Genomic DNA, 27018 nt, shown 5'->3' on the forward strand with positions numbered 1-27018 from the left:
ATTTTTAAGAGGCAGGGAAAATTCTCCATAAGAACTCCGTCGTGCGAGCCCACGAGAATGGTTGTATGAGCGGTGCCCTCCACGTCAACGACGAGCAAGCGTTGAACATGCTATGACAAGCACCGCAAGTGTAATAAAGTGCATGCTCTAGTCTCACTTAAGGAGCTGTGCGCAACAAAGAAGTATGAGGACCTGAAAAGAGAGAGAAGTGTACGCTGGCGCGCTTTAAGCACCTTTTTTAATTCGGCTTACATTCAAGGTAAGCTTTTTTTTATTTGCTGACCTTCCGAATGTCAGTGGTCGGCCTAGAATCGGAAGCAGCCTAGATTCGAGTAAATAAGGTAGTTGTGTGCTGTCTTTGGGATAAATGTCTTCTATAAGCCTGCCTCTGCTTCCATGATTCATTTTTCTCCACTGGTCAAAACTTGTGACAAATATACACGCGACAGATGCTAGCGTCCCATGTATTCTTAACTAAACCATAAGCCACTGGAGCCCTGTGCTGTTTACTTCCTGCTTTTGCCAGGCACAAGAGGCCTAAGATTTCCTTCATCCACTAAAAACAACACAATGCTGTATTTGTACTCGGAAAGAGAGAAAAAAAATGGGACACTGGATTTGATGCTTTAAGTGGGGCAGTTGCAGCAAAAATGGGACACCTAGTCACATCACATTTTGGGCTAGTTGGTTCATAATTGTTGGGGGGAATAAAAGTGGATATTCGGGACAACACTCGCGTTGTTTGTTTTTCCCATTGTCTCTGTTGTCCATTGTTCTTTCTGTTTTTGTCAACATACCAACCCACGATAGCTACTCACCCACCCAAGGGGATTGGCCAATGATGACAGCTGCAGTAGAAGCTCACAGCCATGTCATTACATTCCACTGGCAGCGACCTCACCATACACACCACCACACAGATACTTTCACACCATAATGAGGAGTGATGCTTACGCATTTGCAAATCATAAGAGAAAGTTCAGGTGCCCCTATAAGTTTTTTCTTGTCAGTATCCTTGAAGCATGTTGCTGGCTTCGTCCTCTGCTTCATTATCTTCCTCGGGCTTCTGCAAAGGCTGTTCTTTTTTTTGCTGTATTTGATGTGCTGACTCATTGTTTTAGTCAACCAAATTTTGGCATCACAGGCTTGCCCTCCACAGCACATTGCTCTGAATGCGAGCGTGAAAAGTGGCAATGACCACTGCCCTCACCTTGACAAATGCGGAGCACTTGTAGAGTAGCTTGCAGCGCTTGGTCTTGCTTTTTCGTCGACGGCCCCTCCGACCCCGGTTAGTGGGCGTGTCACTGCGGGAGGTGTTGTCAGCCGTCGACGCGCTTCCCACGCTCGACGTCTCATCCTGCACAGCAAGCGTTAAGGAGTGAAGGTCTCAAAACGTTCAAGGCTCGAGGGCTGAAAGAAGTGCTGAAGTTGGCTGTCTAAGGGGGAAACTTTTCTGCTGCTTCAATCAGGGTGGGAGCGGCAATCAAAGCTGTTTTGAATGCATGCTGAAGGACAAAATGAAAATATCAGAGGCCACTGGACAAATGAAAATTAAACAATGCTTGATACTCCAATTTCTAATGAGCCAACGACAGGAAACTAGAGGCTACATAACAACATTCAGAAGTGGTTCCTTGCTTTCCACAATGACACTGCAGGCCTAGCATAGCACATGAGAATACTTGTCAGTGACAATAGATGTATGTCACTCCATCACATCCTCGTGCCAGTCTCTCATTTAAAATGTTTTGACTGCCTGTAATTCTAGAGCTTGAATATTAATTAAGCAGGGCATACTCCACCACAGTCCCATAAACATAACCAAATGTACAACATACAGAAAAGGCAACTACAGCTGTGCACACCTGCTCATAGAATGACCATTAAATTTGTCGCAGTAACCTTCATTTTCTTAAATGTATTTAGATTTAAATATCATAAATAATTTCAGTTATTATAAATAATAAATAAATTTAAATAAATATGAATAAAGCATCTACATTGAATAAATCACCTGCTGCTGTCTGGTTTTCCTTTCTCTTGCTGGTATGCACAGAAACATGTGAGGAACAGGGTTAAAATTTAATTTGTTGTTAATTACTGCACTGAAACAATGTGTTTGGGTGGTACAAATGCCATCTACCGTAAAGTTCCGAGAGAATTCCCTCCCCCGAGACATCGCCCACCCCTTCCAGGGGCGTAATATTCAATTTACTAAGAGATCCCAGAGATCCCTCCTAAAATCACAGTATTTTCTACGCCCTCAAACGACCGAAGAGCTCCCTCTGTGAAAACTTAACACTGCTGACGTCTTGATTTTGCACAAAAGAGACACAACCTGTCCAGCTTTTTTACTTGATATCTCCACAGTTTTGGTTGGCGGTGCGGCTACTTTTTTGTAATTTTTCCCACTCGACCCAAGAAAGTTCGTCCATCCTGTATTTTTCACTTGACATTGCTGTAGTTTGCACGGGCGTTCTTTCAGAACTTTACAGTAATTACAAGAGACATTGGTGCTTTAAGTGGCAAATCACACCTGCACGTAAAAAGTTTAGAATTACAGCACAACCACTGCTCAAAACCTTCCAGGGGAATTTACCATAAAATGAGAGATTATGGATTCATAATATTAAACTAAAAGGCATGTTGCAAATTTTTTATCTGCGCAAGGATGACGTCACCCCACAGTCCGAATCATGAGATGTCCCACAGATTTTTACTTTCATTTTGAAATCAGTGCCTCAGAGACATTTCAGACCTGCTAAACCTGTGGTCAGCCGAGGCCCACCGATCAAGCCTGCAATGCCTCGCATCCTTTTGCAATGACAATAAGGACATAACGCTCGCCCTTAAATTAGAATGGCATTCCAAGAGCGAAAGTAGCATTTTCCTTCTCTCGCACTCTCTTGCAACCAAACAAAACATGGCATTTTTGACCTCCATGTGGGAAATGAATGAGGAATTCTTGAACTGTTCACCACTCCCCCTTTGCACATGTGCCTTGCAGGCAGATGCAACTTGAAATGACTCAAATCCAAGACAGCTGGTGTCAACATGCTCTGAGTTTCAATCATTACTCATCAGAGAAAGCTATGTTTCTTTTCCTCTCTCACTCAGTGCCCAATGTGCACGTAAGTGAAGTGGACTGGATCACGTGATGAAAGCAAGCTGTTACACGTGAGCTAAACATCTTACATAAGGTAAACATCTGTATGTTCTTCTTTGTCCCTTTTTGACTCTCCGATCCCAGCTTCTTGCAAAGTCGAGTTGCTATCTATGGCTGTACTAGCTTCAACGAGAGAATTTTGGAAGGAATACACGGGGGATTTTTGGAAGGAATACAGGGGGGACTTGAATCATCTTGACAAAGACCTTTAGGCTTTTTTTTAAGGCTGAGAACCTATACCAAATCCAGAGGCCCGTTTGAAGTGTGGTTCATAAGTTAGAAAACACCAAATCGACGAACTTTGCATATAGGAAGTCAGGCCACAAAAACCACATGACAGGAGTGACCAAACAATATGGGCAGACTAAAACAGTGTCGCCGCGAACAAATGGGATTAAAACAAGTAATAACGAATAACGGAGGTAAGTTATGACAGTCTGATCTCTTTATATCCCTTTTTGTTACAATATCCTTTTTTGTTCTTTTGCGTTCAGTTTCACACCACGAAACAAACGTTTCAGTGTCTCACATGAAGGCAGGCTATGCACAGAAGGCTCGACAAACGTGCACCACGGTGAGTACAGTCGCCAGCGCCAGCACAGAATCTAATGTGGGGCGCTTGCGTTCCGCGCTAACAGGGCACGGCCACGCACGATTACTCTGGCACACCGAACGTTCCACGTGCACAGCCACATGGAGCGCAGGGAGAAGCGAATCCCCGCTTTTTCACCCACGAAACGCGACATCATCGACGGGAACATTACCATTTTAGAGCGCGCGCCCACTACGTGCGACGACGAGAGAGAAACGCTGGCTCCGGGCGACGGTAGCACGCGCAACGAAGCGGCTCACTACGTCGCCGAGTTTGATGGTGGCCGGTCGCACGCGATCGGCACTTATTAGAAAGGCCCGAGATTGATTAGCGCCGCGGCGGCAACTGGGCGCTCAGCTCAAGCGCACACGCAAGCCTGGCTTCGCCAGTGCATGGTACTCCCTTTGAAGTACCTCTATTATGGAACATGCCCACGCAGGGGGGATTGCCCGGTGATTGATGTAATTTACATTTTGTATCTGTACAACTGTGACACAGGTTTGCGCGCTCGTCCGAGGTACAGCGACGGGGACTGTGCCGCGATCGCGCGGTGCTAAGTGCGCCACACGCGCGAGTGGGACAGCCCGTTTTAAGTGCAGACCGCAGTGCAGACCGCCCGGACCCACACGACGGATGGTGACTTTGGGAGAAGCGACGGCTTTCGTTAAAGATATTTCACTTCGCTTTCGGGGTTCTTTTGTCAACATCCCGCTGCGATGAAGACGTGGCGCGCACAAAACAATCCTGAATCAGGGTGCGCGCAGCGTGAACGGTACAGTGGCCGTAACGGTGGCGGCAATGCTGGGGCTTACGATGTCGTCCGGAGAGTCGTCCGAGTGATCCGACGGGTAGACTAGGCGAGACTGTCGGGAGTGTCTCGCCGAACTGGAGCACCCTGCTTGTTCACCCGCGTCCGAATCCGACATCGCGCCAAGAAAAATGCGGCGTAAAGGAGCGAGAAAGGACCGCTAGACTTGCGAACAAACTAGAGACATGAGTCTGGCGCGGATTCTTGCGGGCTACGCAGAAATATTTTTACTGCAGGATGGATTAAGCGCTGGCTATTATTTGGCGCGAGAAAAGTTTACCGAAGCATCGGACTTCGTCCTTTCGCCCGGCATAAAGCGCCCGCGGCCCGCGTGTTTTGGCCGTTTTGGCTTGTTGCGGAAGCGCTTGTGGCTAGGGTGGCTAGGGCTTCAATGGGTTTGGTACCAGGTATGTCCGTTTTCCCCGTTTATTTTTTAATGCAAACCTCAAAACAGGCGACCCCACTTATGTGGCAAATGAAACTTTTCCTGCTATTATGTAGAACTATTTGTGGTTGCTCAAAACGTGTTAGATGCTTCTCGCCATCATCATCAACACTTAAACCAAAAGCCCGCGCTAAAACAAACAGCGCACTCGCACATCGTGGCACAGCGTTGAGTAACAGAACCGGCTGTAAAAAATAAAGTAAATTTATCGAGGTCTGGGAATCATTTTTACGTGTATCGAATGCCTGCGACTACTCCCAATGCCCGCGGCTTCCGTTACGCACTAGCGTAAGGGCAGCCACCTTTCTGTCTATATAGCCTTGCACACCACTGGGTGGGCTAACTCTGTGTGCAAAATAAAACTATGACTATGACTACGACTAAGTGTCATAATCGTCGTGGCCTTGGGTGTGTTGCTCCTTCATTGCGTTTACCGCTCAGTATGGACAATACACATGGTCTAGGTATAGAGAAGTTTATATAGAGAAATTACGAGTACCTCGTGGGAAGACCATGCCAGTGAGGAAGGAGCGAGAGAGGTCTGTCATGTTGTTTTGCCCGCCGGCCGGGTGATGCTGGTGGCCGTGGGAAAGCGCCAAAAGCAATGACGCTTTCCCATACACACACATCGTACAATCATAAAGGACAAGGAAGCCGAGTCGTGAACACAAGAAGAATACCCCCGGTTCATAAATCTACACCTATAAGACAAAGGTGGCGTCACCTTATAACCCATCTAATTAACCAAGAGTTTAGCACCACAACTGCCGAGTGTAACTACCACACTCAGAGATCGTGTTGGCATCGGAAATGTAGAGGGACGCCCTCAGAACGAAAATTTGTAGTTAACAAAAACGATAACAACAATTGCGACAAAGCCAAGTTTCCCCCCCCCCCCTCTCTCTCTCTCTCTCTCTCTCTCTCTCTCTCTCTCTCTCTCTCTCTCTCTCTTACTGTCAAGTTTGCTTACTTCACCATTCCCCGGCCATAGAATGAGTTTGCTGGCCGCAGCTAATCCTATCCGAGGATAGGGTTATTTATTTATTTATTTATTTATTTATTTATTTATTTATTTATTTATTTATTTATTTATTTATTTATTTATACATACTGCGATATTTTACAAGATCATAGCAGCTAGTGTTCTGGGAAAATGGTCACATTGCTGTCGGAACGCCCCCCGAAATTTTCTGACCGGTGCAATCCCCTGCACCCCTCCTTTCCTTCTATTTTTTGTCCCTACTGTTTACACACCACATCAATGTATTAAAACATAAAATCTAAAATAGGAAGAGTGAATTAGTTTATTGACAAAAATGGTTCCTGTCCTAAAAACCAGATAGAACTACTAAGCTGAAGTTTCTAAGGTTCCTAAAATTTTAGGGGCCTTAGAAGTTTGTTTGCATAGGCTGAACTAAAAGTAGGATGTAACAGCAAATTCCCTCAAAGCGCTGGTATTTAGCGTACGTATAAGCGTTGGGACGAAGAGAGCTGGCGACAATGTTTCCGGATTATCACCTACGGTACTTGAAAATTCTCATCTCCCTTTTCTCAGCATTGACATCATAAGACTTACCGCTGCCTGAACAAAGCAGTGAGGTTCCTTTCCTACTTTTTGTGCATGAGGATGATGTTGTAGGAACTCTCAGAAGTTTCATGCATTGCCGCGGATTTTTCCGCTCCCGTTCCAGCTCAGTGTTGAGCTTCTAACAGTGGCCCTTACATTTGTGTTTCAGTAATAATTCACGAATGTTTCGGAGCATTTGCGTTCTTTTTTTGTGAGAAAAGAATTGATCTTTTCTAAAAGTAGTGAGGGACCTGTGTGCACTTTTTTTTTTTTTTTTTTTTACGTAGATATTTTAGTGGACAAATTCAACGAACCGTCCGGCTGTGTTGAAGAAAAAAATGACTGCGGTATTGTTTGGGAGCAGGCTCTATTCTTTTTATTTTTTAGCAATGAAGTATAACACCCTTTGAAAACTACTACTTCCTACACTGCTGCTATGGCACCAAGACTTCCAAGAACGGGGGCTCTCGCTATGCGCGTAGCGAAACAGACTTGGAATGGGGTGGCTCGTCGAAATAAAAAAAAAAAAGAAAAGAAAAGAAAAAAACGGAAGTGATCAAGAACGCTAAGGAAAACATGCGACGGGGGAGTATTTTTTTAATTATTCATACTATATGAAATAAAACGGAAAGCTTAAAATTTCTTCTGAACAACTTGGGATGCTTCCACAGTGGTAAAAAAAATTCACGCGTCTCCACGAAGTGAATCATGACCAGTGGGCGAAGCACTGGGGATCGTTCTTACCGTAAATCACCCGTGACATTGCCCTCTCGAGCATGTAAATGAGTGACAACGTGGGTGCACAGTATATACAATTCCAATCCAATCCAATAAAATTTAATCCAGTCCCATCCAAATCCAATTTAATCCAATCTAATCCAACACAATTCATATCCAATTCAATCCAACCCAATGCTCCTCGCGCATGCGCAGCACGGCTCACCAGTTGCCACGCGAAACTGCTCAACCTCTTCTCTCTCTCTCCCTCCCTCTCGCTCCATCTCTCTCCCTCTCCAACCTTCTGTGAACCTCCCTTTCTCTAAAACTTTTGTGAACCTTTTATTTTGTTCTTGTTGACCTTGTGTGAACACAGATGTCTCGATTTACACGGTGATGTGCGTCCCTCTCTCTCTCTAATCTTTTGTGAATCTCCCTTTCTCTCTCTAAAACGTTTGTGAACCTTTTATTTTGTTCTTGTTAACCTTGTGTGAAGTGCGCTGAGTGATAGAGATAGAGATCAGGTGATAGAGAAGTGCGCTGAGTATACTGAACCCCTATATTTAGCCTTCATAGATTATGAGAAAGCATTTGACTCGGTCGAAACCCCAGCAGTCATTCAGGCATTACGGAACCAGGGGGTAGATGAGCATTATGTAAGAATACTAGAGGATATCTACAATGGGTCTACAGCTACCATCATCCTCCATAGGGAGAGCAGTAAATACCTATAAGGAAGGGTGTCAGACAAGGAGACACAATCTCTCCAATGTTATTCACAGCATGCTTACAAGAAGTACTCAGAACGTTGGATTGGGAACAGGTGGGAGTAAGGGTTAATGGAGAATTCCTCAGTAACCTCAGATTTGCTGATGACGTTGCCTTGCTAAGTAACTCGGGGGACGAATTGCAAAGCATGCTTTCCGCACTGGGCGAACAGAGTAGAACCGTGGGCCTGAAAATTAATATGCAGAAAACTAAAGTAATGATCAATAACCTCGGGACAGCACAGCAGTTTGAGATAGGTGGCGAGGCAGTGGAAGTGGTAAGCGAATATATCTACTTAGGCCAAGTTGTGACCCCAGATCCCAACCATGAGGCAGAGATAATTAGAAGGATCAGAATGGGGTGGGGCGCATATGGCAGACATTCTCAGATAATGAATAGCAGCCTACCATTGTCGCTGAAGAAGAAAGTGTATGACAGCTGCATCTTACCGGTACTCACCTACGGGGCAGAAACTTGGAGGCTCACTAAGAGGGTTCAACTTAAATTGAGAACGACTCAGCGGGCAATGGAGCGGAAAATGATAGGTGTAACATTAAGGGACAAGAAGAGAGCGGAGTGGGTCAGAGAGCAAACTGGTGTTAAATACATATTAGTAGAAATTAAGAAGAAGAAATGGACGTGGGCAGGGCATGTAATGCGAAGGCAAGATAACCGCTGGTCATTAAGGGTAACAGAGTGGATCCCTAGAGAAGGCAAACGTGGCAGGGGGAGGCAGAAAGTTAGATGGGCAGATGAGATCAAGAAGTTTGCGGGGATAAATTGGTCACAGTTGGCACAGGACCGAGGTAATTGGAGAACAATGGGAGAGGCCTTTGCCCTGCAGTGGGCGTAGATAGGCTGGTGATGATGATGATGATGATAAACCTTGTGTGAACCTTTTGTTCGCAGATGTTTCGATTTACACGGTGATGTGCGTTCCTCTCTCTTCCTCTCTCTCAAACCTTTTGTGAATCTCCCTTTCTCTAAAACTTTTGTCAACCTTTTATTTTGTTCTTGTTGACCTTGTGTGAACCTTTTCTTAGCAGACGTTTCGATTTACACGGTGATGTGCGTCCCTCTCTCCCTCTCTCTCTAATCTTTTGTGAATCTCCCTTTCTCTCTCTAAAACGTTTGTGAACCGTTAACCTTGTGTGAACCTTTTGTTCACAGATATTTCGATTTAGACGGTGATGTGCGTCCCTCTCTCTCTCACCTTTTGTGAACCTTTTATTTTGTACTTGTTAACCATTTGTAAACCTTTTGTTCACAGTTGTTTCGATTTACACGGTGCTGTGCGTGAGCACGGACGCTGCACGCCGCACAAGCCTCGGCCTTAGGGTGCTTCAACACTAAAAGAACATGTCCCCGATTAGATTAATTCATTAATGGCGGGCAACAAATATGTATTTATTGATTTTTGCAGCTGATAAGACGTTATACCCGAATACTATAGTCAATGTAGATGAAAAACATGGTTTAGTGGGCTTGGCAGCAAAATGAATTCGCAGCCAAGTGTAATGTCTGAAACAAAACATATACCAAAAGACGGCCACTGACGATGCAAGCAGCGCTGTATGTATAAGAATTCATATCATATCGCACTGAGACGAAGCATTGGCCTCTCAAAAATCATCGCCACTGACACATCTACCTCACTGTCGTCTTCGCGTTTCTCAATTCTTGAAACGCCTTTTCGAGCGCCTCGTCGAAGCGATTGACTCGCGCAACGGTGTACATTCGAAAGTCTTCGAGCGTCACAGCTCCATCGGTGGTGGTATCGTCTTCGGCCAGGAGCATAGCGCCAGCATCCAAGGTGTTCGCGATCTCGCCTCGCACTGCCCGAGCGCTCACATACGTTTCGGTTGATTCCCCACTGTCGAGGCGGGAATCCTCTACCGGAGGAGATCTTCCTCGCTGAAAGCTGTCGAGCAACTGTCGAATGAGCGACTTCGTGCTCGGCTCGACCGTCACAGCCCCTTCGTTGTAGTCGTCGTCGTCGATTCGCACAGTTGAGTTTGTGGAGAACGTCTTCTTCGACGACTGTGCAGTACTAGCGATAACGCCGCTTGATCCGTCACCGCCGGCGAAGAGACGCGCCCGAAGCTTCTGCCGGTAACTTACGTCCAGGAACGAGCCAAGCATCAGTGCGGTGGCAAGCGGCTTGTCGACGTCCGTCTCGTTGCCGAATTCCAACATCGGCCAGGGGTATTTCCAGGGGAGCGTCTGACTTCTGGCTGCCTTCGTCGCTACCTGCGATTCGTCCCGCGTAGACGAGGCGCCGGAACCCGCGCCAGGATCGCCTGGAGGATCCAGTACGCGACGACCGCCATCGAGAAGGTGGTTGCCCGCCCAGTGGCGATCGTTGAGGGCCTGTTCTATGGTGTTCGGTTCGACGGTATTCGGCGTTGGTGTAGCTTGCGGCCGCGAGGACGAAGACGGGCCCGTTGTCAGCCCCGGTAGCGTAACCGTACGTCGTGCCGTCGTACTCGTCACCGCATGCCCGTGCCTCCTCGGGTGGTCGGCGGCCTCTTCTTCCAGTGGCTGTACGGCCGTATCGGCAGCACCCCCTTCCTCAGTGGTGGCGTCGCCTTTTCCTGTAGGCATTGCGGAGAAGCACAACCACTGAATTGGTCAATTGTGTTACTGTCACGGCTGGCGTTCCTATAAAGACATGCCGCTCACTGCGAAAAGGCGAGGTGACACGGGTTGATTAGCGGGCTCTTTTTACATGCTTACCTTTTATTTCTCTTCGCTACAATAGTGAATGGCCAATCACTGCCCTGAAAGTTTCAGGCGTTTTTTTTTTCTCTTCTGTTAAGGAGCCTCGGTTCAAAGTACGCATCGAAACGTCAGTGACCGTGTATAGATGTGGACATTGTACAAAAGTGCGTAGTATGGAACTGTGACAAACTCAAGGCTGTGTGGATCGTGCTGGTAAGGTGAAGTACTAAACACCACTCTTGCACTGAGCTTTTCATTAATTTCATTTCTGTTGGCGATTTATAGGCCTGTTTTTTTACAAACAATTTTTGAGTGTTAGGTCAGAAGAGAAGTAGGCAAATAGTTTGCGAATTCTTTATTTCGCAGCTTTAATGGAACTAGAAATTGCCACAATCTACAGTTACTTGTCTTAACGCATATGCTGAGACGGTTCGTCGTTCGCATACTTCTAGCAGAAATAGGAATAGGAAATATAATCAGTTCGCCATTCGATGAGGAAACCAATATAACTTTGTATGGACGAGCTGCCAACCAAAGCCTGCCCTCATGTCAGTGCTTTATACAAACCGTTGCACAACGGCCACCCAAATGCGATAGCAGTGGTATTTGACGTTAAATGCGTCTCGTTGAAGATTGTATACGCCTGACCAAAATGTATGACCGCATTTATATTGCTTCCCCTGACGCGCGGGGATGGATGTGCTCAGTCAACATCTGGTTACCGTCAATGCGGTGATATAATCTGCCTCAGTACCACCAGAGTCCTTTAATACCGTTGAAGGACTCTGGTACCACTTAGTATCGCAACTACGCCGACCAGGCTGCGGTATGACACAGGGAAATCTGGTGGTGTGTCCTACGGCGGAATCTCCAGTTCCGTCGTGCATCACGTTCTCTGCGCTTGGAGCTGGTCGCCAGTGAGGTTGAAACTTCGAGCGTTTCTTCTTACGTCTCGTATTAAAGGGACTCTGCGACACTGCTCATAAACGCTTTCACTCTTTCCTTTGCGTCTGGAAGAACTGCGAAAGCTACAGTTATCGCCAGTACGGAGCGGCACTGCGTGGTTTGCTCGTCGCAGCAGAACTATTTGCCTTTCGTTTCCGCTTTGCTTTTGTGGTTTTCTTTAAATTTAAAGTGGCAATCGAATGCGTTCATTGCTGCAGCTGAAAGAAAGCCGTCCAATGGCCGCTACACACCGCTATACATGTAATGACGTAACTCCCGCTGTCGAAGAACGCCTAGACCGGGAAAGAGAGTAAAATCTTTTGAGCCAGTTTCTAAGTTATCTGAAGGGCATAGAGCAGAAATTTTTTGGCTGGTATACTTTGCGACCACTAATCTAAGTAGCGGATACGTTTGTTGACTACGTTTTGAAAGCATTTAAGATCTTGAACAAAGCTGAAAAAAAGTGTTGCAGAGCCTCTTTAATGTAGCATTCTTTGCCGAGTACCCCCACATCCAGGACTGTGTCCTAGCATTTCCACAAAAATGCAAATTTAACGGAAGTAACTTTTAATCATTATAATAGCGTTAACGTAGATGGATGGTCGGACACAATTTTGAAAAACCAAAAAATAAGGAAAAAAAGTTTTCAGAAAAATGATCTGACAAAATCAAAAATAAGCGTTTAACATCTCCCCCACACCGAACAATAAACGAAACACGCCTGCAAAAGAACGCTCCAAATTCGAAAAAAAAAGCGGAGATGAGAGAACCGTGCAACGCCTGTATTTCCACAAAAATGCAGATTTGGAAGAACTTATAACTTTAATGGTTGTAATAGCGTAAATGGAGGTAATCGGTCGAACAGAATTAAAAAAAAAGAAAAATAGAAAAAATACAATGTTCACATAAACGAACTGATAAAATAAAAAAATATGCATCTTATAACTCTCGTCCCCGAACCAGAGATTACACAAGACAGTAAGCAGAAAATGCTGAAAATACGTTGAAAATAGCGTAAACGGACCAACTCGGCAGTACGCTTTGCATCTTCAAAAAAAAAAACATAATTAAAGAGGCAAAGGCACCTCATCGCAATAATCGGAAAGGAACAAAAGAACAAAATAATCCAACGTCTTTTGCTACTGATAGCCATATCGGGCTGCAAAGAACTCCAACTCGAGAGACGCGGCATAAAAATGCTACGCATTAGTAGACATTTCTCTGAATTTGTGCAGATTTTTGCTCGGCGCACTCGCCGCAGCTCATCATTTTCGATAATAAGCAACTACGCCAAATGCAATAGCACTAAAGAAAATATCGCACGTGAGTTCATTTTAACCAGGATATGCCACGATGAAAGCTTCGCGTTCCCACCTCTACGTCGGAAATGCCATTTTCTTTTTCTGTTTACTGCCGCAGCTTTCCATTCTTCATGCAGCACGAGCCCAACAACGCGCTGAGCTTAGTACCTCATTGAAATCCAAACAAAAGTCAAGCCCTTTCAGCATTTGACTTCATCGAGAATTATGTCGTAGCGACAATGCGCACCTTAGAAGGGCAAAAGTGTTTCAACGCGCTCCAAAGGCCTCAACCAAGACCGCACCTTCAATGGGCGAACCCATTTTGAAGGGGGGGGGGGGGGGGCAGCACTCTATTCACCAGCCCTAGATAACTAACGCGGCACGCCGCCTGGCAGATTTCACCAAGAAATTTGCCAGAGGTCTTCTAAACTGAGGGAACCTATCCGAGCTTGTAATTTCTTCAATAAAGATGTATTAATTCAGTCATTCGGTTAACCATATGGCAAACTAATATTTCGAACCAAAGACTTGTCGCCAAAATCACATCACCGCCATCTACTCGCCCCAAGTTCTTACACGAATATAATTCCGCATGTACCGCGCTCAGCAACAAGAGCAGACGCTGTGACATCGCCCCTGGTAACGCGTTCATATCCTGCCCTGTCTGAGAGCTCGCTTCTTGGCTCTATGCAATATGTCAGCGAAGTTGTCTGGAAAAGTTACGGTGGTGCTTTGGCAGTAGGCGGAGGAGGAGGAGGAAGAAAAAAAATTTATTCGAAAAAGAGAGAAGAATCTTAAGGATCATGTGCTGTGGTATCCTTATTCCGAGATACCACACGACTTGGCCGCTTCTCGAGCTCTTCGAACCAGAGTCCTTTGGGACTCAAGTCCAGAGTAGTTAAGAGTGGCTTTCTCCTTGCCTCTCCAGCGGGGGAATGGATGGGGAGGATTATTTTGACACGATCAAGTAATGTGGAAATTATACCAGATATCTCCGCCGAAAGGGCATCGCCCATACAGTATGGGATAAAAAAATTATAGTGACAGGGCATGACGAAGTGTTGGTTTGCATCCAGCGCAAAGTACGTTCATTTTCTGTGCTTAGCCCTTTGGCTGATGAAGTGTTGACCCTATGATTTTCTCTGAAATTTTATATTATTTCTTTGAACTTAAGAAGAGGTCCTCTCGATCCTGGATTAGTGGGGAAGGGGGATATTCCGGTAGGAAAGAGCTCAGGCGGCTGCATTGGCAGACTCCTTTCCTCTGAGACTGACGTTCAGAAGTCCAGATGGTGTTTTTTTTTTTTTTTTTTTTTTTGAAGGGGGCGGGGGGTTACACTGGCGACGACCTCCCCGTACCGACGTCCATCACCTCCGTTATGGAGCGGCAGCGTGGTGCACGAGCGGCCCAGCCTCGGTGTTGATTGTTGATAGAGCCGAAGCTAAACTTAACTGGTGTACTGCGCGGCGAGAAATGAACAGCGACGATACAAGACTCGAGCGGAGTCTTGACTCGAGACTCGAGCGGAGTAACGCTCCTTACGGAAGCCCGTAGCGTTCTGGGACGGGGTGCCGAAAGGGCGGAATATATAAACAGAAGCGGCAACCGTTCCAAAGCCTTGGAGTGCTTTGTGCACGGAACAAAATACTACGAACACCCACGAACACTCTCCACCGGTGTCGTGATGCGTTCGTGAAAAAAAAAAGTGAGTGTATATTTACATGGGGAAGTGTTGCCCCTCGTCAGAGAGGCAACACTTCCCCTACCTTCGGATACTTCAATACTTCTCTAGTATTCTAGAAGTATTCACTGCAGAAGTATCCTAGAATATTTAGAAGTAATCTACTAGAATACTTGCCACCACCGCCGACAACGGTGGTTCGAAGGGCCAAGCCGTATTTTCGGAGGCACATAAAGCAAGTGGTCCTTCACTAGCAGAATTCAGGCTATGTGGGAAAGCATCCCGGCGCGCGGTCGTGCTGTGCGCTATCGAAGCTCGCGCATCGCGTTAATACGCGCGAACACAGTCGATTCGTAACCTGAGCTTCTCCGCCGGGGGTTGGAGATCCCGATGGACAAGGCTCATCAACCAGGCAGTTTCGTCTCAACTCGGTTCGGGTATGACGTCCGTGCAATCATTTGAAACGATGCTCCTTAAACTCCTCTGTGCAGCTAGTTCAAAACACTGACAATAATGACGATGTAGCCATTATTGAAATCTTCACATTGCTCCTATCCCTCACATGCGGGAGATCTTCCAATTCATTTTCTTTGTTGTGTGCAGTGGCACACATTATTTCGTTTTCAGAAATTTGGGAAGATAAACGAAAGTTAGTATCATTTCTTGAAATAGGGAATTTTTGGTTTGTTAGACGAAGTTAGAAAATATAAGGTATTTGCTTTTAGTTCCGTACAGTAGCAACGTTTTTGGGTTCTGCGCTTGACGTTGTGGGGCCTTGGTGAACACACCCCTTCTACCCCCATTCTCTCTTTCTCTTTCTCTCCCTCTCTCTTTACTTACCTAGGAATGGAATCAGATGTGGAGCGAACACGTACACGATGCCAAAGACGACTCCGAGGAATACGACGAGTCCCAGCAGCATGAAGCAGATGAGGCGGAAGCGACTTTTCGGCTCGGCCACATGCAGAGCCGGACTGCGCATGCGTGAACGAACGGCACTGATAAGATTCGCGTTCATCGAAAAAGGGTAGACGGAAATCAAGCATGGCATTCTATTTTGCGTCTCTGCACGTCACCTCACCCCCCCCCCCCCCCCCCCCCCCAACGCAGACACAACTTTCCTGCGGAAAATGGTTACTGGGCATATTCACGACTATGGAATCTACTCCGCTGCCGAGATAGTCTGTCGAAGAAGGTGATGTGTGAACCCCGTGTCAGTATTACAGTGCTAGATAAGGAAGAAGAATTACAACTGAATGAACGCCTTGGTTAGAGAGACCGCGGGATTCCCTTGTTACAGTATGAACGTACGAACACCGTGGTCATTTAGCTGCGGCCGTGATGTTTTCCATAGGAAGCCAATGAATAGAACACCAACTTAAGCGAAATAAATGGTTCACTGGGACACTCAAGGCTGCTTATGTGTGTGAATATGAACGCATTAATCTTCTAGCCGCAAGGTTATTTTTAATAACTTAGTTTGGTCATTTATTTAATTTTGTTTTATTCTTGGCTCATAAACCCGCAGTTTCATACGCCGCCGCTGTTTTTCTTGAGGAAACAAAAAAAAATCGGGTGTTGATCTCCATACTCCATTATGTGGAATTTGAGCGCAGCGCGAACTGCAGCCTTCTCGGGGACCGTCGCTTGCATCAATCGTCCAGTGTCGTCTGAGACAACCCCAAAGCCCCGCAGTGCTGGGCGCGCAGTACCAACAGCAGTGCTCATCGGTACTTATATGTTTACGTGTGCTTTCGTAACTTCCACTGTTTGTCCCACCATTCTTACTGATACAAAAAGAATGTGCTCTAAATTTAAGCGCAAATAGCGTGTTCCGCAAGCTTATAAGCTCTGCCTAATTTGCGTTTGCTTTTACCGGCCTCCGCAAATCGCAGAGATGGCCGGAAAGACATCATAGGTTCTGTTGTGGGAAATGAGCTAGTGGGTCGCATGGCCATTCCCTTTTTTCCTAATTATGTAGCTTATTGGAGCGAAGTTTATGTTAAAAGTGGTGTCAGCATGATTCTAACGAGGCAATCTTTCGAATGGACGAAACTTGTGTTTTGTCTGCATGGCCCCTCTAAGAGCGGCGCTCTAAACAACGCCTGTATGTAGCGGCCGCATTGCCGCCTTGCGTTCCACCCCCCTCGCCGACCAGCGGCATCATCGCCGCAGTCTTCTGGCAGGCAGGCATTTAGCCTCCTGGCCAGTGGGCAACCCCTAGGGGCTGCAGAAGCCCCCACCTCCCCTTGTGGTATATTCCCTTGAATCTTCTGGAAATGGGTAGCGACCCTCCAGCTGCTCCCCGTTGCCCTGTTTGTCCACTAAGCAGACGACCCGTCCGCACACCACCGTTTCTCGTACGATCGAGTGTTGCCGTAGTGCGGATTTGCGCCCCATCCCCGCCAGCCCCCGCGTGCGGGCCCTCGTCTCCAAAGCACGCATCCTCACTAGAATCTTCTGGCTGCTACGCCGGAAGACACGCAGACAGATGGCCTTTATTGGCAAGCAGTCGGCCTCATTGGCGGACAGGCAACTTCTCTGAATAGCAGAGGGCCTGCCCGCCCGCCATCTTTTTTGTCACCTTGAAATGTGTACAGATGCACTCGAGCGCACACCCACACGTACTTTCGCACATGAGGCAAGGAATTTACTGTTGAAAAGAAAGTTGGTTGGTCTGCTACGTTTTCCGTGTACAGTCATGGACGAATGAAACGCGAACAGAAAAATATGACCCAGAACGTGCACAATTTTAAAAAATCTTTTCGTGGAGGTAAATAATGGCGTGCGATTGGTACATTTGTGAAGCCACATTTCCCAACTTTGCTACCGTAATTTTTTTTATTTAAAAAATCCCTAAAGGCCCTCTGGGGAGGGTATTACATAAGGTAAATGGGGTTATACTGGTGCCACAAAAACAACAAAATTACAATTACAATTACTACAAAAATACCAACTATACTACAATTAACGCGTACGCGTCGATTTGACCGCCATGGAAAAAAATCGCGCTTTTTGTGTGTTCCGGTTCATATTTTTGTGATCGCGTTTCACTTGCTTATGACTACAGTTGAACCTGGATGTAACGAGCCTCTATGTAACGAATTCCTGGATGTAACGAAGTTTTTTCATTCCCCATTTCCCAACTCATTGAAGCCCACGTGATTGTGACCTCTATGTAGCGAAGGCGTTGCGGCGGTTAACCTTGATGCAACGAACTCGCTACGGTGATCAGTCATTGTTCTTTAAACTTTTACTGAAAAATCGGCTGGCGGAACACACTAACTTACCGAATACTAGCACTACTTTAAGAAGCCAGCGGCTGCAAAAAAACGTCTAGAATTGCTGAAAATAAAATTTGTTGTGATAATGATGGTGGACGGAGGGGATAGCGCCATCCGATGGCTAAAGTAGCACCCATTGGGGGTTTCGCTTGTGGAGCGCGACACCACGTCGCAAGGGTAGCTACCCTTCACTTTTTTTTTCGCCCGCACTGCAAACGAACATGCGTTCCCACGTCTGAGTGCGGTGTCGGTTCTACACTGAAGTTTTGAGGTGCTATAGGCCTGCCTGTCGGCGTGTATTCGGGCTTCTCCACTGCTAGCTGTGGTGTTGGTTCGCCTGTGATGAGTTCCGCTGCCGGAAAACGAAACCTTTTCTTTTTCAAAACAAGCAAGTAAATTACATCGCCGCCCGGTACGATATCCCAGCTAGCACGCTCTCGAACAATTTTGAGTGCGGACGTCAGCATCAAGTTCGCGAAAAGGCGCCCTGTCAGCATAAATTTGGTTCTTGAAACGCGTTTGGAACCAAAAAGTTTCGAAAGGCAAAAGTGATAATTTAGTTACGCGTGTGAATACGGGGGTAAATGGCCATGCGCTTTTGGAGCGCTGTGTAGTGCCTAAGCTCGTGCGGAAGTAGCAGGCGCAGATCGCGCAGTTTTTTACTGTAGAACGAGTCCTTGAATGGTGAGTTCACCTTCATTGATGTCTAGCATTCTGGTTTCGTTTCTGCTTCATTCACGCAAGCCTTAACTCGAAACCTGCCTGTAACAAAAATTTTTACGAGATTTTGTCAATCTAGTCATATCCTGGTTTACCTGAAACTGTAATTTAAACGGTGTTTTAGCTTTAACATGGGTGCCCTAGCAGTTCTAGAAGTAGGAAGCTGCCCGCGTCGGCGTAAACCTCCACCTGTCAAGCGTTGCACGTGGCGTTCAGAGAGATTTCATTCTCACCACCTTCCTTCAATTTGCGAAAGATCATGACCGGTTAGAAGTAACAGTTGGTTATACCTGTGATTCACTGATCATGGGGAAACACCGGCGATAGCAACTTGCTAATGACGCTTCAGCGACTGGTGACAGCGATTGGGTTCTAGTAAAGATGGTAGCTTAGTCAAGAATGAGCCATGATATGTTACTTCGGAATATACGTTCTAACTTAAATTATTTTAAATGCAACAGAAAATTTGGGGGGATGGGGAGTATCTAACGCAAATTGATAGTATATACGGGCAATGTCACATTAAATAGAGGGTGATAAGAAGAGAACCTGTTGAGATGTGAAACTACAGACTATGCATAATATTTGGGGGCGCTGTCGGGCGAGGGGTAAAAGTATCTCCAGACGCAAGGTAGAGCTCCATAATCAAGAACTAGAAATTACAGTTTTGAAGACCTTTAACCGGTTCGGAACGGTTCCTTCGATTCGTTCCGGTTCGGGTTCAGTTCCTTTTAAAATGGCGGAAAAAATACAGGTTCGGTTCCAGTTTTCGGCCCGGTTCCGATTCCGGTTCGACACTCTGACTAACACACCTGCAAACTTGTTTTCCCACTCCTCGCGCTAGAGCGCTTCATCTCCGTGGGGAAAAACGCGTACTAAAATAACACGCCGGGACATTCGTTTTCCAAAGCCTCCCGCTAGAACGCGTCGTGCTCCAAAGACACGAAACTTTTGCAGCAAAGCTGTATACCTCTACCCGCCAACGGCGTCATCTCCGTGGACAAAAATGCCAAGGCGCCAAGAATACGCTTATACACTGCTTTCTTCGCTCCTCACCAGGTGTCACGTTATTGGAAATGGTCCGGGACTTTTTTTTTTTACTAGGCTATGCATGACCAGTTTAATAAAAGCATTAAGTACCTATAGTGAATGCTGTACCAAGTAACTGGTTACTGCTCTGTAAGTAAATGCACCGCCTTTTTTTTTAAAGTGAAGGATTCAAAGTTAAAACAGTTTTCCTGAGAGATTGCGGGTTCGCAGTAGCTTCGTATAGCGGAAAAAGGGAGTCAACCACGGAAAGACGCAGCAATCACGTATCGCTTGTGCCTCTAACGTCTTTCTGTGGTTGCCTACTTTTTTCCGCTATACGAAGATGCGAATCAGTTTTCGTGACCTTGTTAATTTCTAGCTTGAGAGATCACGCTCAGTTCTGTGTTTACAGGTGGTGCAGCCAATCAATTCTCTTGCATTTGTTTACAACCCGGAGTGCCCGAAAAGGAAGCGAACTGCACGCACTTCAAGTCATGTCCCAGGGACAAGGCCGGGAGGTTCGACGCAGGCGGCATGACCTCGTACGGCAGTGGCCCCGGTTCGAGAGACCGCTTGGAATGCCTCTCCGACATCTCCTTTATCACCGCTTCTTCGGCCGCCTTTGCCGCCGCTTCCTCGGCCGCCTTCTTCTCCTCTTCTTCCTTCTTCTTGCCTTCCTCCTTCTTCTGACGGGCCTCCTCCAGCTCGGCCTTCCTCTTGGCCGCGGCCTCTTCCTGCTCGGCTTTCCTCTTGGCTATTGCCTCTTCCGCCTGCTTCTTGGCTTCCTCGATCTGGCGCTTGTTCTCCTCCTGGAGGTGCTCGATCTCCTTCTTGCGCTCCGCCAGGGCCTTCTCCCTCTCCTTCTTGCGCTCCCGCTTCTCCTGCTCTTTCTCCTTGTGCTTCCTCCTCTTCTCCTCCTGCTTTTCTCTCCTCCGCTCGCGCCTCTCTTCTTCGCGCCTGTCCTCCTGGCGACGCTCCGTCTCTTCCACGCGACGCTCTTCCTCCGCTCGGCGCTCCCGCTGCATCGCCTGCATCATCATCATCATCATCGGCATCGAGTCCGCGCCGCCACCCGGCGCCGCCGGAGGAGGATAGATGGGGTACGGCGCAGGCGGCGGTGGCGAAGGCGGCGGCGGAGCGGGGATCACGATGGGAGCGTGCGACCCGTTGGAAGAAGGCATCGGAATGGGGATGGGTATGGGCAGCACGATGGGCTGCTGGGCCACGCCGCCCATGGGGAATGCGAATCCCGCGCCCGGAGTTAGGCCTAGCAAGGGCGGCGCCGAAGGGAAGAAGCCCGGTGGCAACGGGACGGGGTTGCCGGCGATGAGGGGTGGCATTCCCGGCAGCTGGACGGGCGTTCCGGGCGCCAGGGGAGACACTCCGGGAGGGTAGAACGAAGGGATGCTAGGCACTAGCGGTGGATGTTTCGGGCACGAAGTGAAACCGTCTGGCCAGTTACTCAGAGAAAGTCGCCTGTGCGGGCGCGGGAAACCCCGTTTATGGTAAAGCCCGAGGGAAGAGCGCCGCCGTTGTGGTTCGAAGGGTTCCGTTTCGTCCACAGGTGGGGGCAAGGACACTGCTTTCTTGGGGCCTTTGGAGCTCGACATGGATGACCTGCCTGCGTGCTTGTGCTTTGAGTGCTTGGCTTGAATGCCACCCGCGGCTTCTGGTTGCGTGAGCTCCGATGGGGGATGTTTCGCAGTGGTGCTGGCAGTTGAACCCGACGAGGCCCTCTTGGCTGGTGGCACAGCGGGTTGCGCCTGCGGTGACAGTTTGTGCGTTACAGTTTGCATTGAGCGCGTATTCACTTCACTGGCTTGAGTGATGAACGAAGTTCGGTCAAGGGTTCATGATAGATCTCTGAGATGTTTATTGTTTTTCTAGCCTGCAGATAACCTGTACATAATATGCCAAACAAACACAGTTCCCTACCCCGACGCACTGAGCGCGAACTCTCAATTTCCTAGTTTACACTGAGGGAAGAGCGCATCGCTTCAAATGCGTATCGGCTTCGGTTAAATTGCGCCTACAGGAGAAGGAAAACGCTACGTGCGCTGTGCAGCTAACTATGGGGATGTGCAATTCACCGAGACGAGAACACAGCTCGGTTACGACGCCGACAGTGCCCGCCAAAGTGCTGTGCTCTTAAGTGGAAAGACATTCACAGCATTAGGCGTCTAATAAATATGGAGTAGTGACTCAAGCCGGAACAATGACGTTAGCCAGGCCCCACAGGAAAAGTGTGCCCCTTGGTGATGTGTGCAAACAACTCAGCCATCTCGCCACATCTTGTTCAAACCTATCCGCAAAGGCATGTTCTTTGTGCTGTAAATGGAACACTGAGGTAGAACATGCATGCGTATAGCTACGTGCTGGGGGTCCACACTTATCGGCATCGAAAATGTGCTTGCAGATGTACAGTGCCCCCTACGCTACCAGACAAATGGATAAACAACAAGAACGGGCTCGTAACGCTTCACATAAAGAGAAGATGCGGATTCGCGAAAACAGTCAGCCAGCCTGAAGGAGTCAATCCAAACATGGACTATCGAGTCATAACAAGCGGCACAGCTCAACCTCAAACTACACATACGCGAACGACCACTACTTCCACAGTTAGGACTGCTAAAGATATTTCGATACCAAAAATACCTAATTGGGCTACAGTTGTCACCGCATATGGCACGCAACAAAACAAAAAGGCGACTTTTACCCAGCAACTACAAGAAGCAAACATAAAAATCACTCTTCTCAAACAAGAACTCACAGCCAAATGATGAGGATGATGTTTGTATGTTAAAGGCGCAAGGCCAACTAAGGCGAAGAGCGCCAACTCACAGCCAAAGACAGTGTAATTAGTGACATAAAGAAAGAATTTGCTGTACTAACGGCAAAATTCGAGAAAAGCCGTCAAGGTGACGAAATGAAAAGTCCACTCAAGAAAAAAAGAACCGCTTTACCGCCTACACATACTGATCCGAAGAAAACGATGACACTTCTGTTATAAACGAGGAAGCGACTGCACAATTGAGTGAACATAGAGACTCTGCTCGACCACGCAAGCAACCGGTCAAAAAACCAACCGAAGATGATTCTAAAAACGGTGGGGAGAAAATACTAGAAACTATCTTTACGGTTTTTCAGCAACTTGCACAAATGCAACACGCTATACAACAGCAGATAGAGGCCTTAAGAAATGGATTTTACACTCACTTTAACAGTGTTTCTCCACACCTAGAGCAACTACCATGACATCAAATATTAAAACTAACTCCCAGTAACAACCATGCAATGGAACTGTCGAGGGCTGCGACAGAAGGTAGGAACTCTCGTCAGTTACATTGACCTCATGCCTTGTAAACCCGACATCACTGCACTAAAAGAGAGCCGCTGGAAGCTTACCTTGCCTGGATACTATGTTCACACCGACCCGACTACAAAGAGCACGGTGACCCTCATCAATACGACAATAGCCTCCACGCAGATCGACACGCCGCAAAGGGGATGCCAACACGTTGTCACCGAGCTCCACGCAAGAAACATTGGCGTCCGATCGCAGAACCTCTTCATCGTGAACATATACTGAAGGTCAAGGTCTCGCATGACATTTAGAAAACTGTCGACGACATAATCAAGACCATCCTAGTTGGAAGCAAACGTCAACGCACCGCACCCTTTACTTGGATATAACAACGAATCTGTCCGTGGAGCCAATCTCATGAAGACCATCTAAAACCAAGAATTTGTCGTGCTCAATGATCCGACAACGCCTACAAGAGATGGGGGTTTGCGAATTTCATATACAAACACGAACGTGACTATAGCCAGCCCCAACATTGCGTGTCAGTGGTTTGTCCTAGTAGGAACACCAGGGTCGGGTCACCACCCCATCATAATCACAATTGGGAAACGAAAGAACTACGAGGCGACCGCCCGCACGGCTCGCGTCGTAGACTGGGATCGTTTTCGAGACCACCGTAAAGGGGTCAAGGGCACCCTCGAAACTGTAGAAGACGGAAAAGGCGTACCAAGTTATGACAGCCTAGTGCAAGGAATTCCCGACGACGTCCAGAAATGTACGGGAACCATCCCTCTCAATTCGATGAGACCGGAAGCCAACTTACGGCTAATCCGCCTATGAAGGACGCGTATAAAATTAATTAAAAGATGAAAAAGAAATACAAGAAGAATGCCCGATTTAAACTGAGGCTACGAAATATCACGAGGCTAGCGGAGGACCATGCGAACAAATTACAACATGGCCGACGGCACAATATCTGCGAAAAAATGAAAGGAAGCCTCGGTCTCCGCAAAACATGGAGCCTCCTGAAGTACCTAATCGATCGCAATTCAGGTAGAGCGGTACCAGATCGCAACATGGCCAGAATTTTAAACATGTATACTGGCCGGCAGCAACACCTCTTCGCTGAGGTAACATCACTCTATCTAAAAAATTAGCAGTGGCTTAGCTCGGCTATGCCAGAATATACGTAGCGTGAGCTAAGGTTCAGCTGGTTATTCTTAGCTTTCCTGGTTGTCTAGGATTAGCTTGATTATCATGCTTACCGCTGCTTCAATGACACACCCACGGCATACGGATTATGTGACACAAGTATATTTATCAAGCGGCTCCGGCGCAGTGTCACCAATCGCCCCAGAGCTGAGCTGGTTCCACAGGCGCACGCCAGTGTTGCTGTGACGCACGAGTCATCGGTTCCACACCCGGCCACCTTTCGCCTGATCGTCAAGTGGACAGGGCCGCCACGTGCGGAACGGAGGTCAGTGAAGACGCTGGGCGCGTGGGGTGTGAGAGACGCCGGGCAGCGAGCAACGTTCTGTGCGCCGTGTGACGTCACTGCTCCTCGCGCATGCGCAGCATGGTTCTCCAGAAGCCACGCGAAATTGCTCAACCTCGGCCAGTGTAGCTCACGCTACAAAACGGCCAGAGGAACCCTTCACCATCCTTATATCGGCCAACCAAACACCGAATTGGACGCCGTTATAGAAATGCGCCAGGTGAGGGCCGCACTTAATGGTAGTCGGAAAGAAAGTGCTCCAGGCCACGGTCAAATTACATATTGTATGCTATTTAATTTGGATGACCGGTCCCTGGAAATGCTTCTGTGCAAACTTAACGAATATTGGCAATCAAGCGAAATTATGGCTGAATATAAGGAAGCTGAAGTGAGGTTTATTCTTAAATTGAACAAACCACTCAATATTAACAACCTTAGGCCCGTCTCCTTTACGCCCTGCGTAGGCAAACTCATGGAGAGGATCTTGCTGAGAAGGCTACAACATTTCCTCGAAGCTGCAGGACAGCTCCCCAAAACGATGTTTGGCTTCCGGGGACACCTTTCCACCCAAGACGTTTTGCTCCAACTAAAGCGTCAAGTGACTGATGTGTTTGATAAGGACAGCCCGCAGGCAATCTTGACCTGAGACCTCAAAGAAGCCTTCAATAATATCCTACACAACACGATCCTTGCGAACCTAAACGGAACCGGGTGTTTCGCACGAGTCTACAAGTACTTGGACTTCCTCACGAACAGAACGTCCAAAATTAAGATCGGGAACATCACTACCGACGCAGTCCAGCTGGGTGATAGAGGAACACCTCAGGGACCAGTGCTGTCGGCACTGTCGTTTAACCTGGTACTACTCAAACTGCCCGGCCAACTACATACAGTAGGAGGCGTGCAGCATGCGCTCTACGCTGATGACATTACACTCTGGACCACAGGAAAGAAATGAAGCATCTTCACCATAACCCCAAAACTACAAGGTGCGGCATCCTTGTAGAGGACATCGCCCGTAGCTGCGGAGTTGCAAAAATCGGAGTTGCTTCTACTGGACGGCCACAAACGCCTCAGCAAGGTTCGCAGCTCTAAGAGACCACCCATCCAAGTAGGCTGTCATATGATCCCTGAAGTTGCCAACATTGGCATCACTGGGCTGCACCTTCAAAAATCAGGAACTAATACCATCACCATTCAAAAACTCAAGTCCACATGCCGACAAGTAATTCAGTTAATGAAAATAATCGCAAGTAGAAACCGTGCCAGACAGAGGCGGAGATAACGCGAATTGTCCAGGCATTCATAATTACCCGAATCATTTACAGCAAACCATACCACCGTCTTTCCGCGCGTGAAACTGAGGATATAAACATCATTAAACAGAAATGCCATACGGACATGTTCATACGGACAGACTTGATGTTCATACGAAATGCTCATACATGTTCATACATGACAGACTTGATGTTCATACGAAATGTTCATACGGATAGACTTGAAGAACTGGGTCTCTGCAACACTATGGATGAACTAATCAGAGTCCACCTGACATGTCAATACAGAAGGCTCGAAAAAAGGAAGGCGGGGAACACGTACTCTGACGCCTGGAACTCCCCACGCATGAGCTTCACGAGAGGCGAGTAAAGCACTCCTTATCGACAACTTGTCGTTTTAAAATACATGTCGATCCCATCCCTAGAAATATGCATTCGACGCAACATCTTGACCGCAAGTGGAAAAAGAGCTGCTACCATCGAAGCTCACCTATCGTCCATCCCGCCACAAGCGGTTCTCTACGTGGATGCTGCAGCCCTGCCCATCCGAGGCGCCAGCTACAATCACGGACCTCTGGTTGCAGTAGTGGTTGATGGGGATGGAAACACCGTCTCCGCTGTGACAATCCTGCCACCGGTCTCAGTCCTAGATGCCGAAGGAGTGGCAATCGCCTCGGCCATTGCCCAGGCACCAACAATGTCCATATCTTGTACGTAGTCTCTGACTCGGCAGAGGCATGCAGATACTTCACCTCCGGAATCATCTCAAAGAGAGCCCACGAGATTGTGCTCGCTCCCTCATCAAGGCACCGCCACACAAGTACTACATTCTACCTGCTTTGGACCCCGGCACACTCAGGCAACAGGGCAATGAGCGAGCTCACGCAGCGGCCAGCACTTTAACCCACCTGGCCCACAAGCGTCGAGCCCCTCAATTTCGCCCTCCTCCGCCCTGTTCCGGAAACTCAATCAATACGAAGCCGTGGATTACATACCCGATAGTGTGATGTCGTTCGCCGAAATCATTGAACGTTTTCGATCCAGGCGGCAACGCCTACCACACTCCCATCCCAACCTCACCAAGGCACAGCAGACAATTCTGAGGCGACTACTGATAAACACACTCATGTGTCCAGTCATACTCCGCCAGTTTTATCCAACGAAGTTCACCAGTCCTCAGTGCAAGTTCTGTGGCGGC

General features: G+C 47.6%; 2 protein-coding genes across 2 annotated transcripts in view; both read right to left on the minus strand.

The window, feature by feature from the left end:
- Nucleotides 1–4929, minus strand: part of LOC144153619 (polycomb protein EED-like) — a 33965-nt gene extending 29036 nt beyond the window's left edge. Inside the window, exons 1-2 of the mRNA XM_077685269.1 lie at nucleotides 4571–4929; nucleotides 1211–1357 (exon numbers count right to left, since the gene is read on the minus strand). Of these exons, the coding sequence (XP_077541395.1) occupies nucleotides 1211–1357; nucleotides 4571–4684 (261 nt within the window). The 5' untranslated portion in view covers nucleotides 4685–4929. The remainder of the gene's footprint in view (nucleotides 1–1210; nucleotides 1358–4570) is intronic.
- A 4520-nt stretch (nucleotides 4930–9449) lies between these two features.
- Nucleotides 9450–27018, minus strand: part of LOC144151810 (uncharacterized) — a 34086-nt gene continuing 16517 nt past the window's right edge. Inside the window, exons 3-5 of the mRNA XM_077682944.1 lie at nucleotides 20231–21507; nucleotides 15552–15685; nucleotides 9450–10657 (exon numbers count right to left, since the gene is read on the minus strand). Coding sequence (XP_077539070.1) covers nucleotides 9711–10657; nucleotides 15552–15685; nucleotides 20231–21507 — 2358 coding nt within the window. The 3' untranslated portion in view covers nucleotides 9450–9710. The remainder of the gene's footprint in view (nucleotides 10658–15551; nucleotides 15686–20230; nucleotides 21508–27018) is intronic.

The sequence above is a fragment of the Haemaphysalis longicornis genome, unplaced genomic scaffold (genome assembly GCF_048455015.1).
Source record: "Haemaphysalis longicornis isolate Haplotype H1 unplaced genomic scaffold, Haemaphysalis longicornis Haplotype H1 scaffold_9, whole genome shotgun sequence".
Classification (NCBI taxonomy): Eukaryota; Metazoa; Arthropoda; class Arachnida; order Ixodida; family Ixodidae; genus Haemaphysalis; species Haemaphysalis longicornis.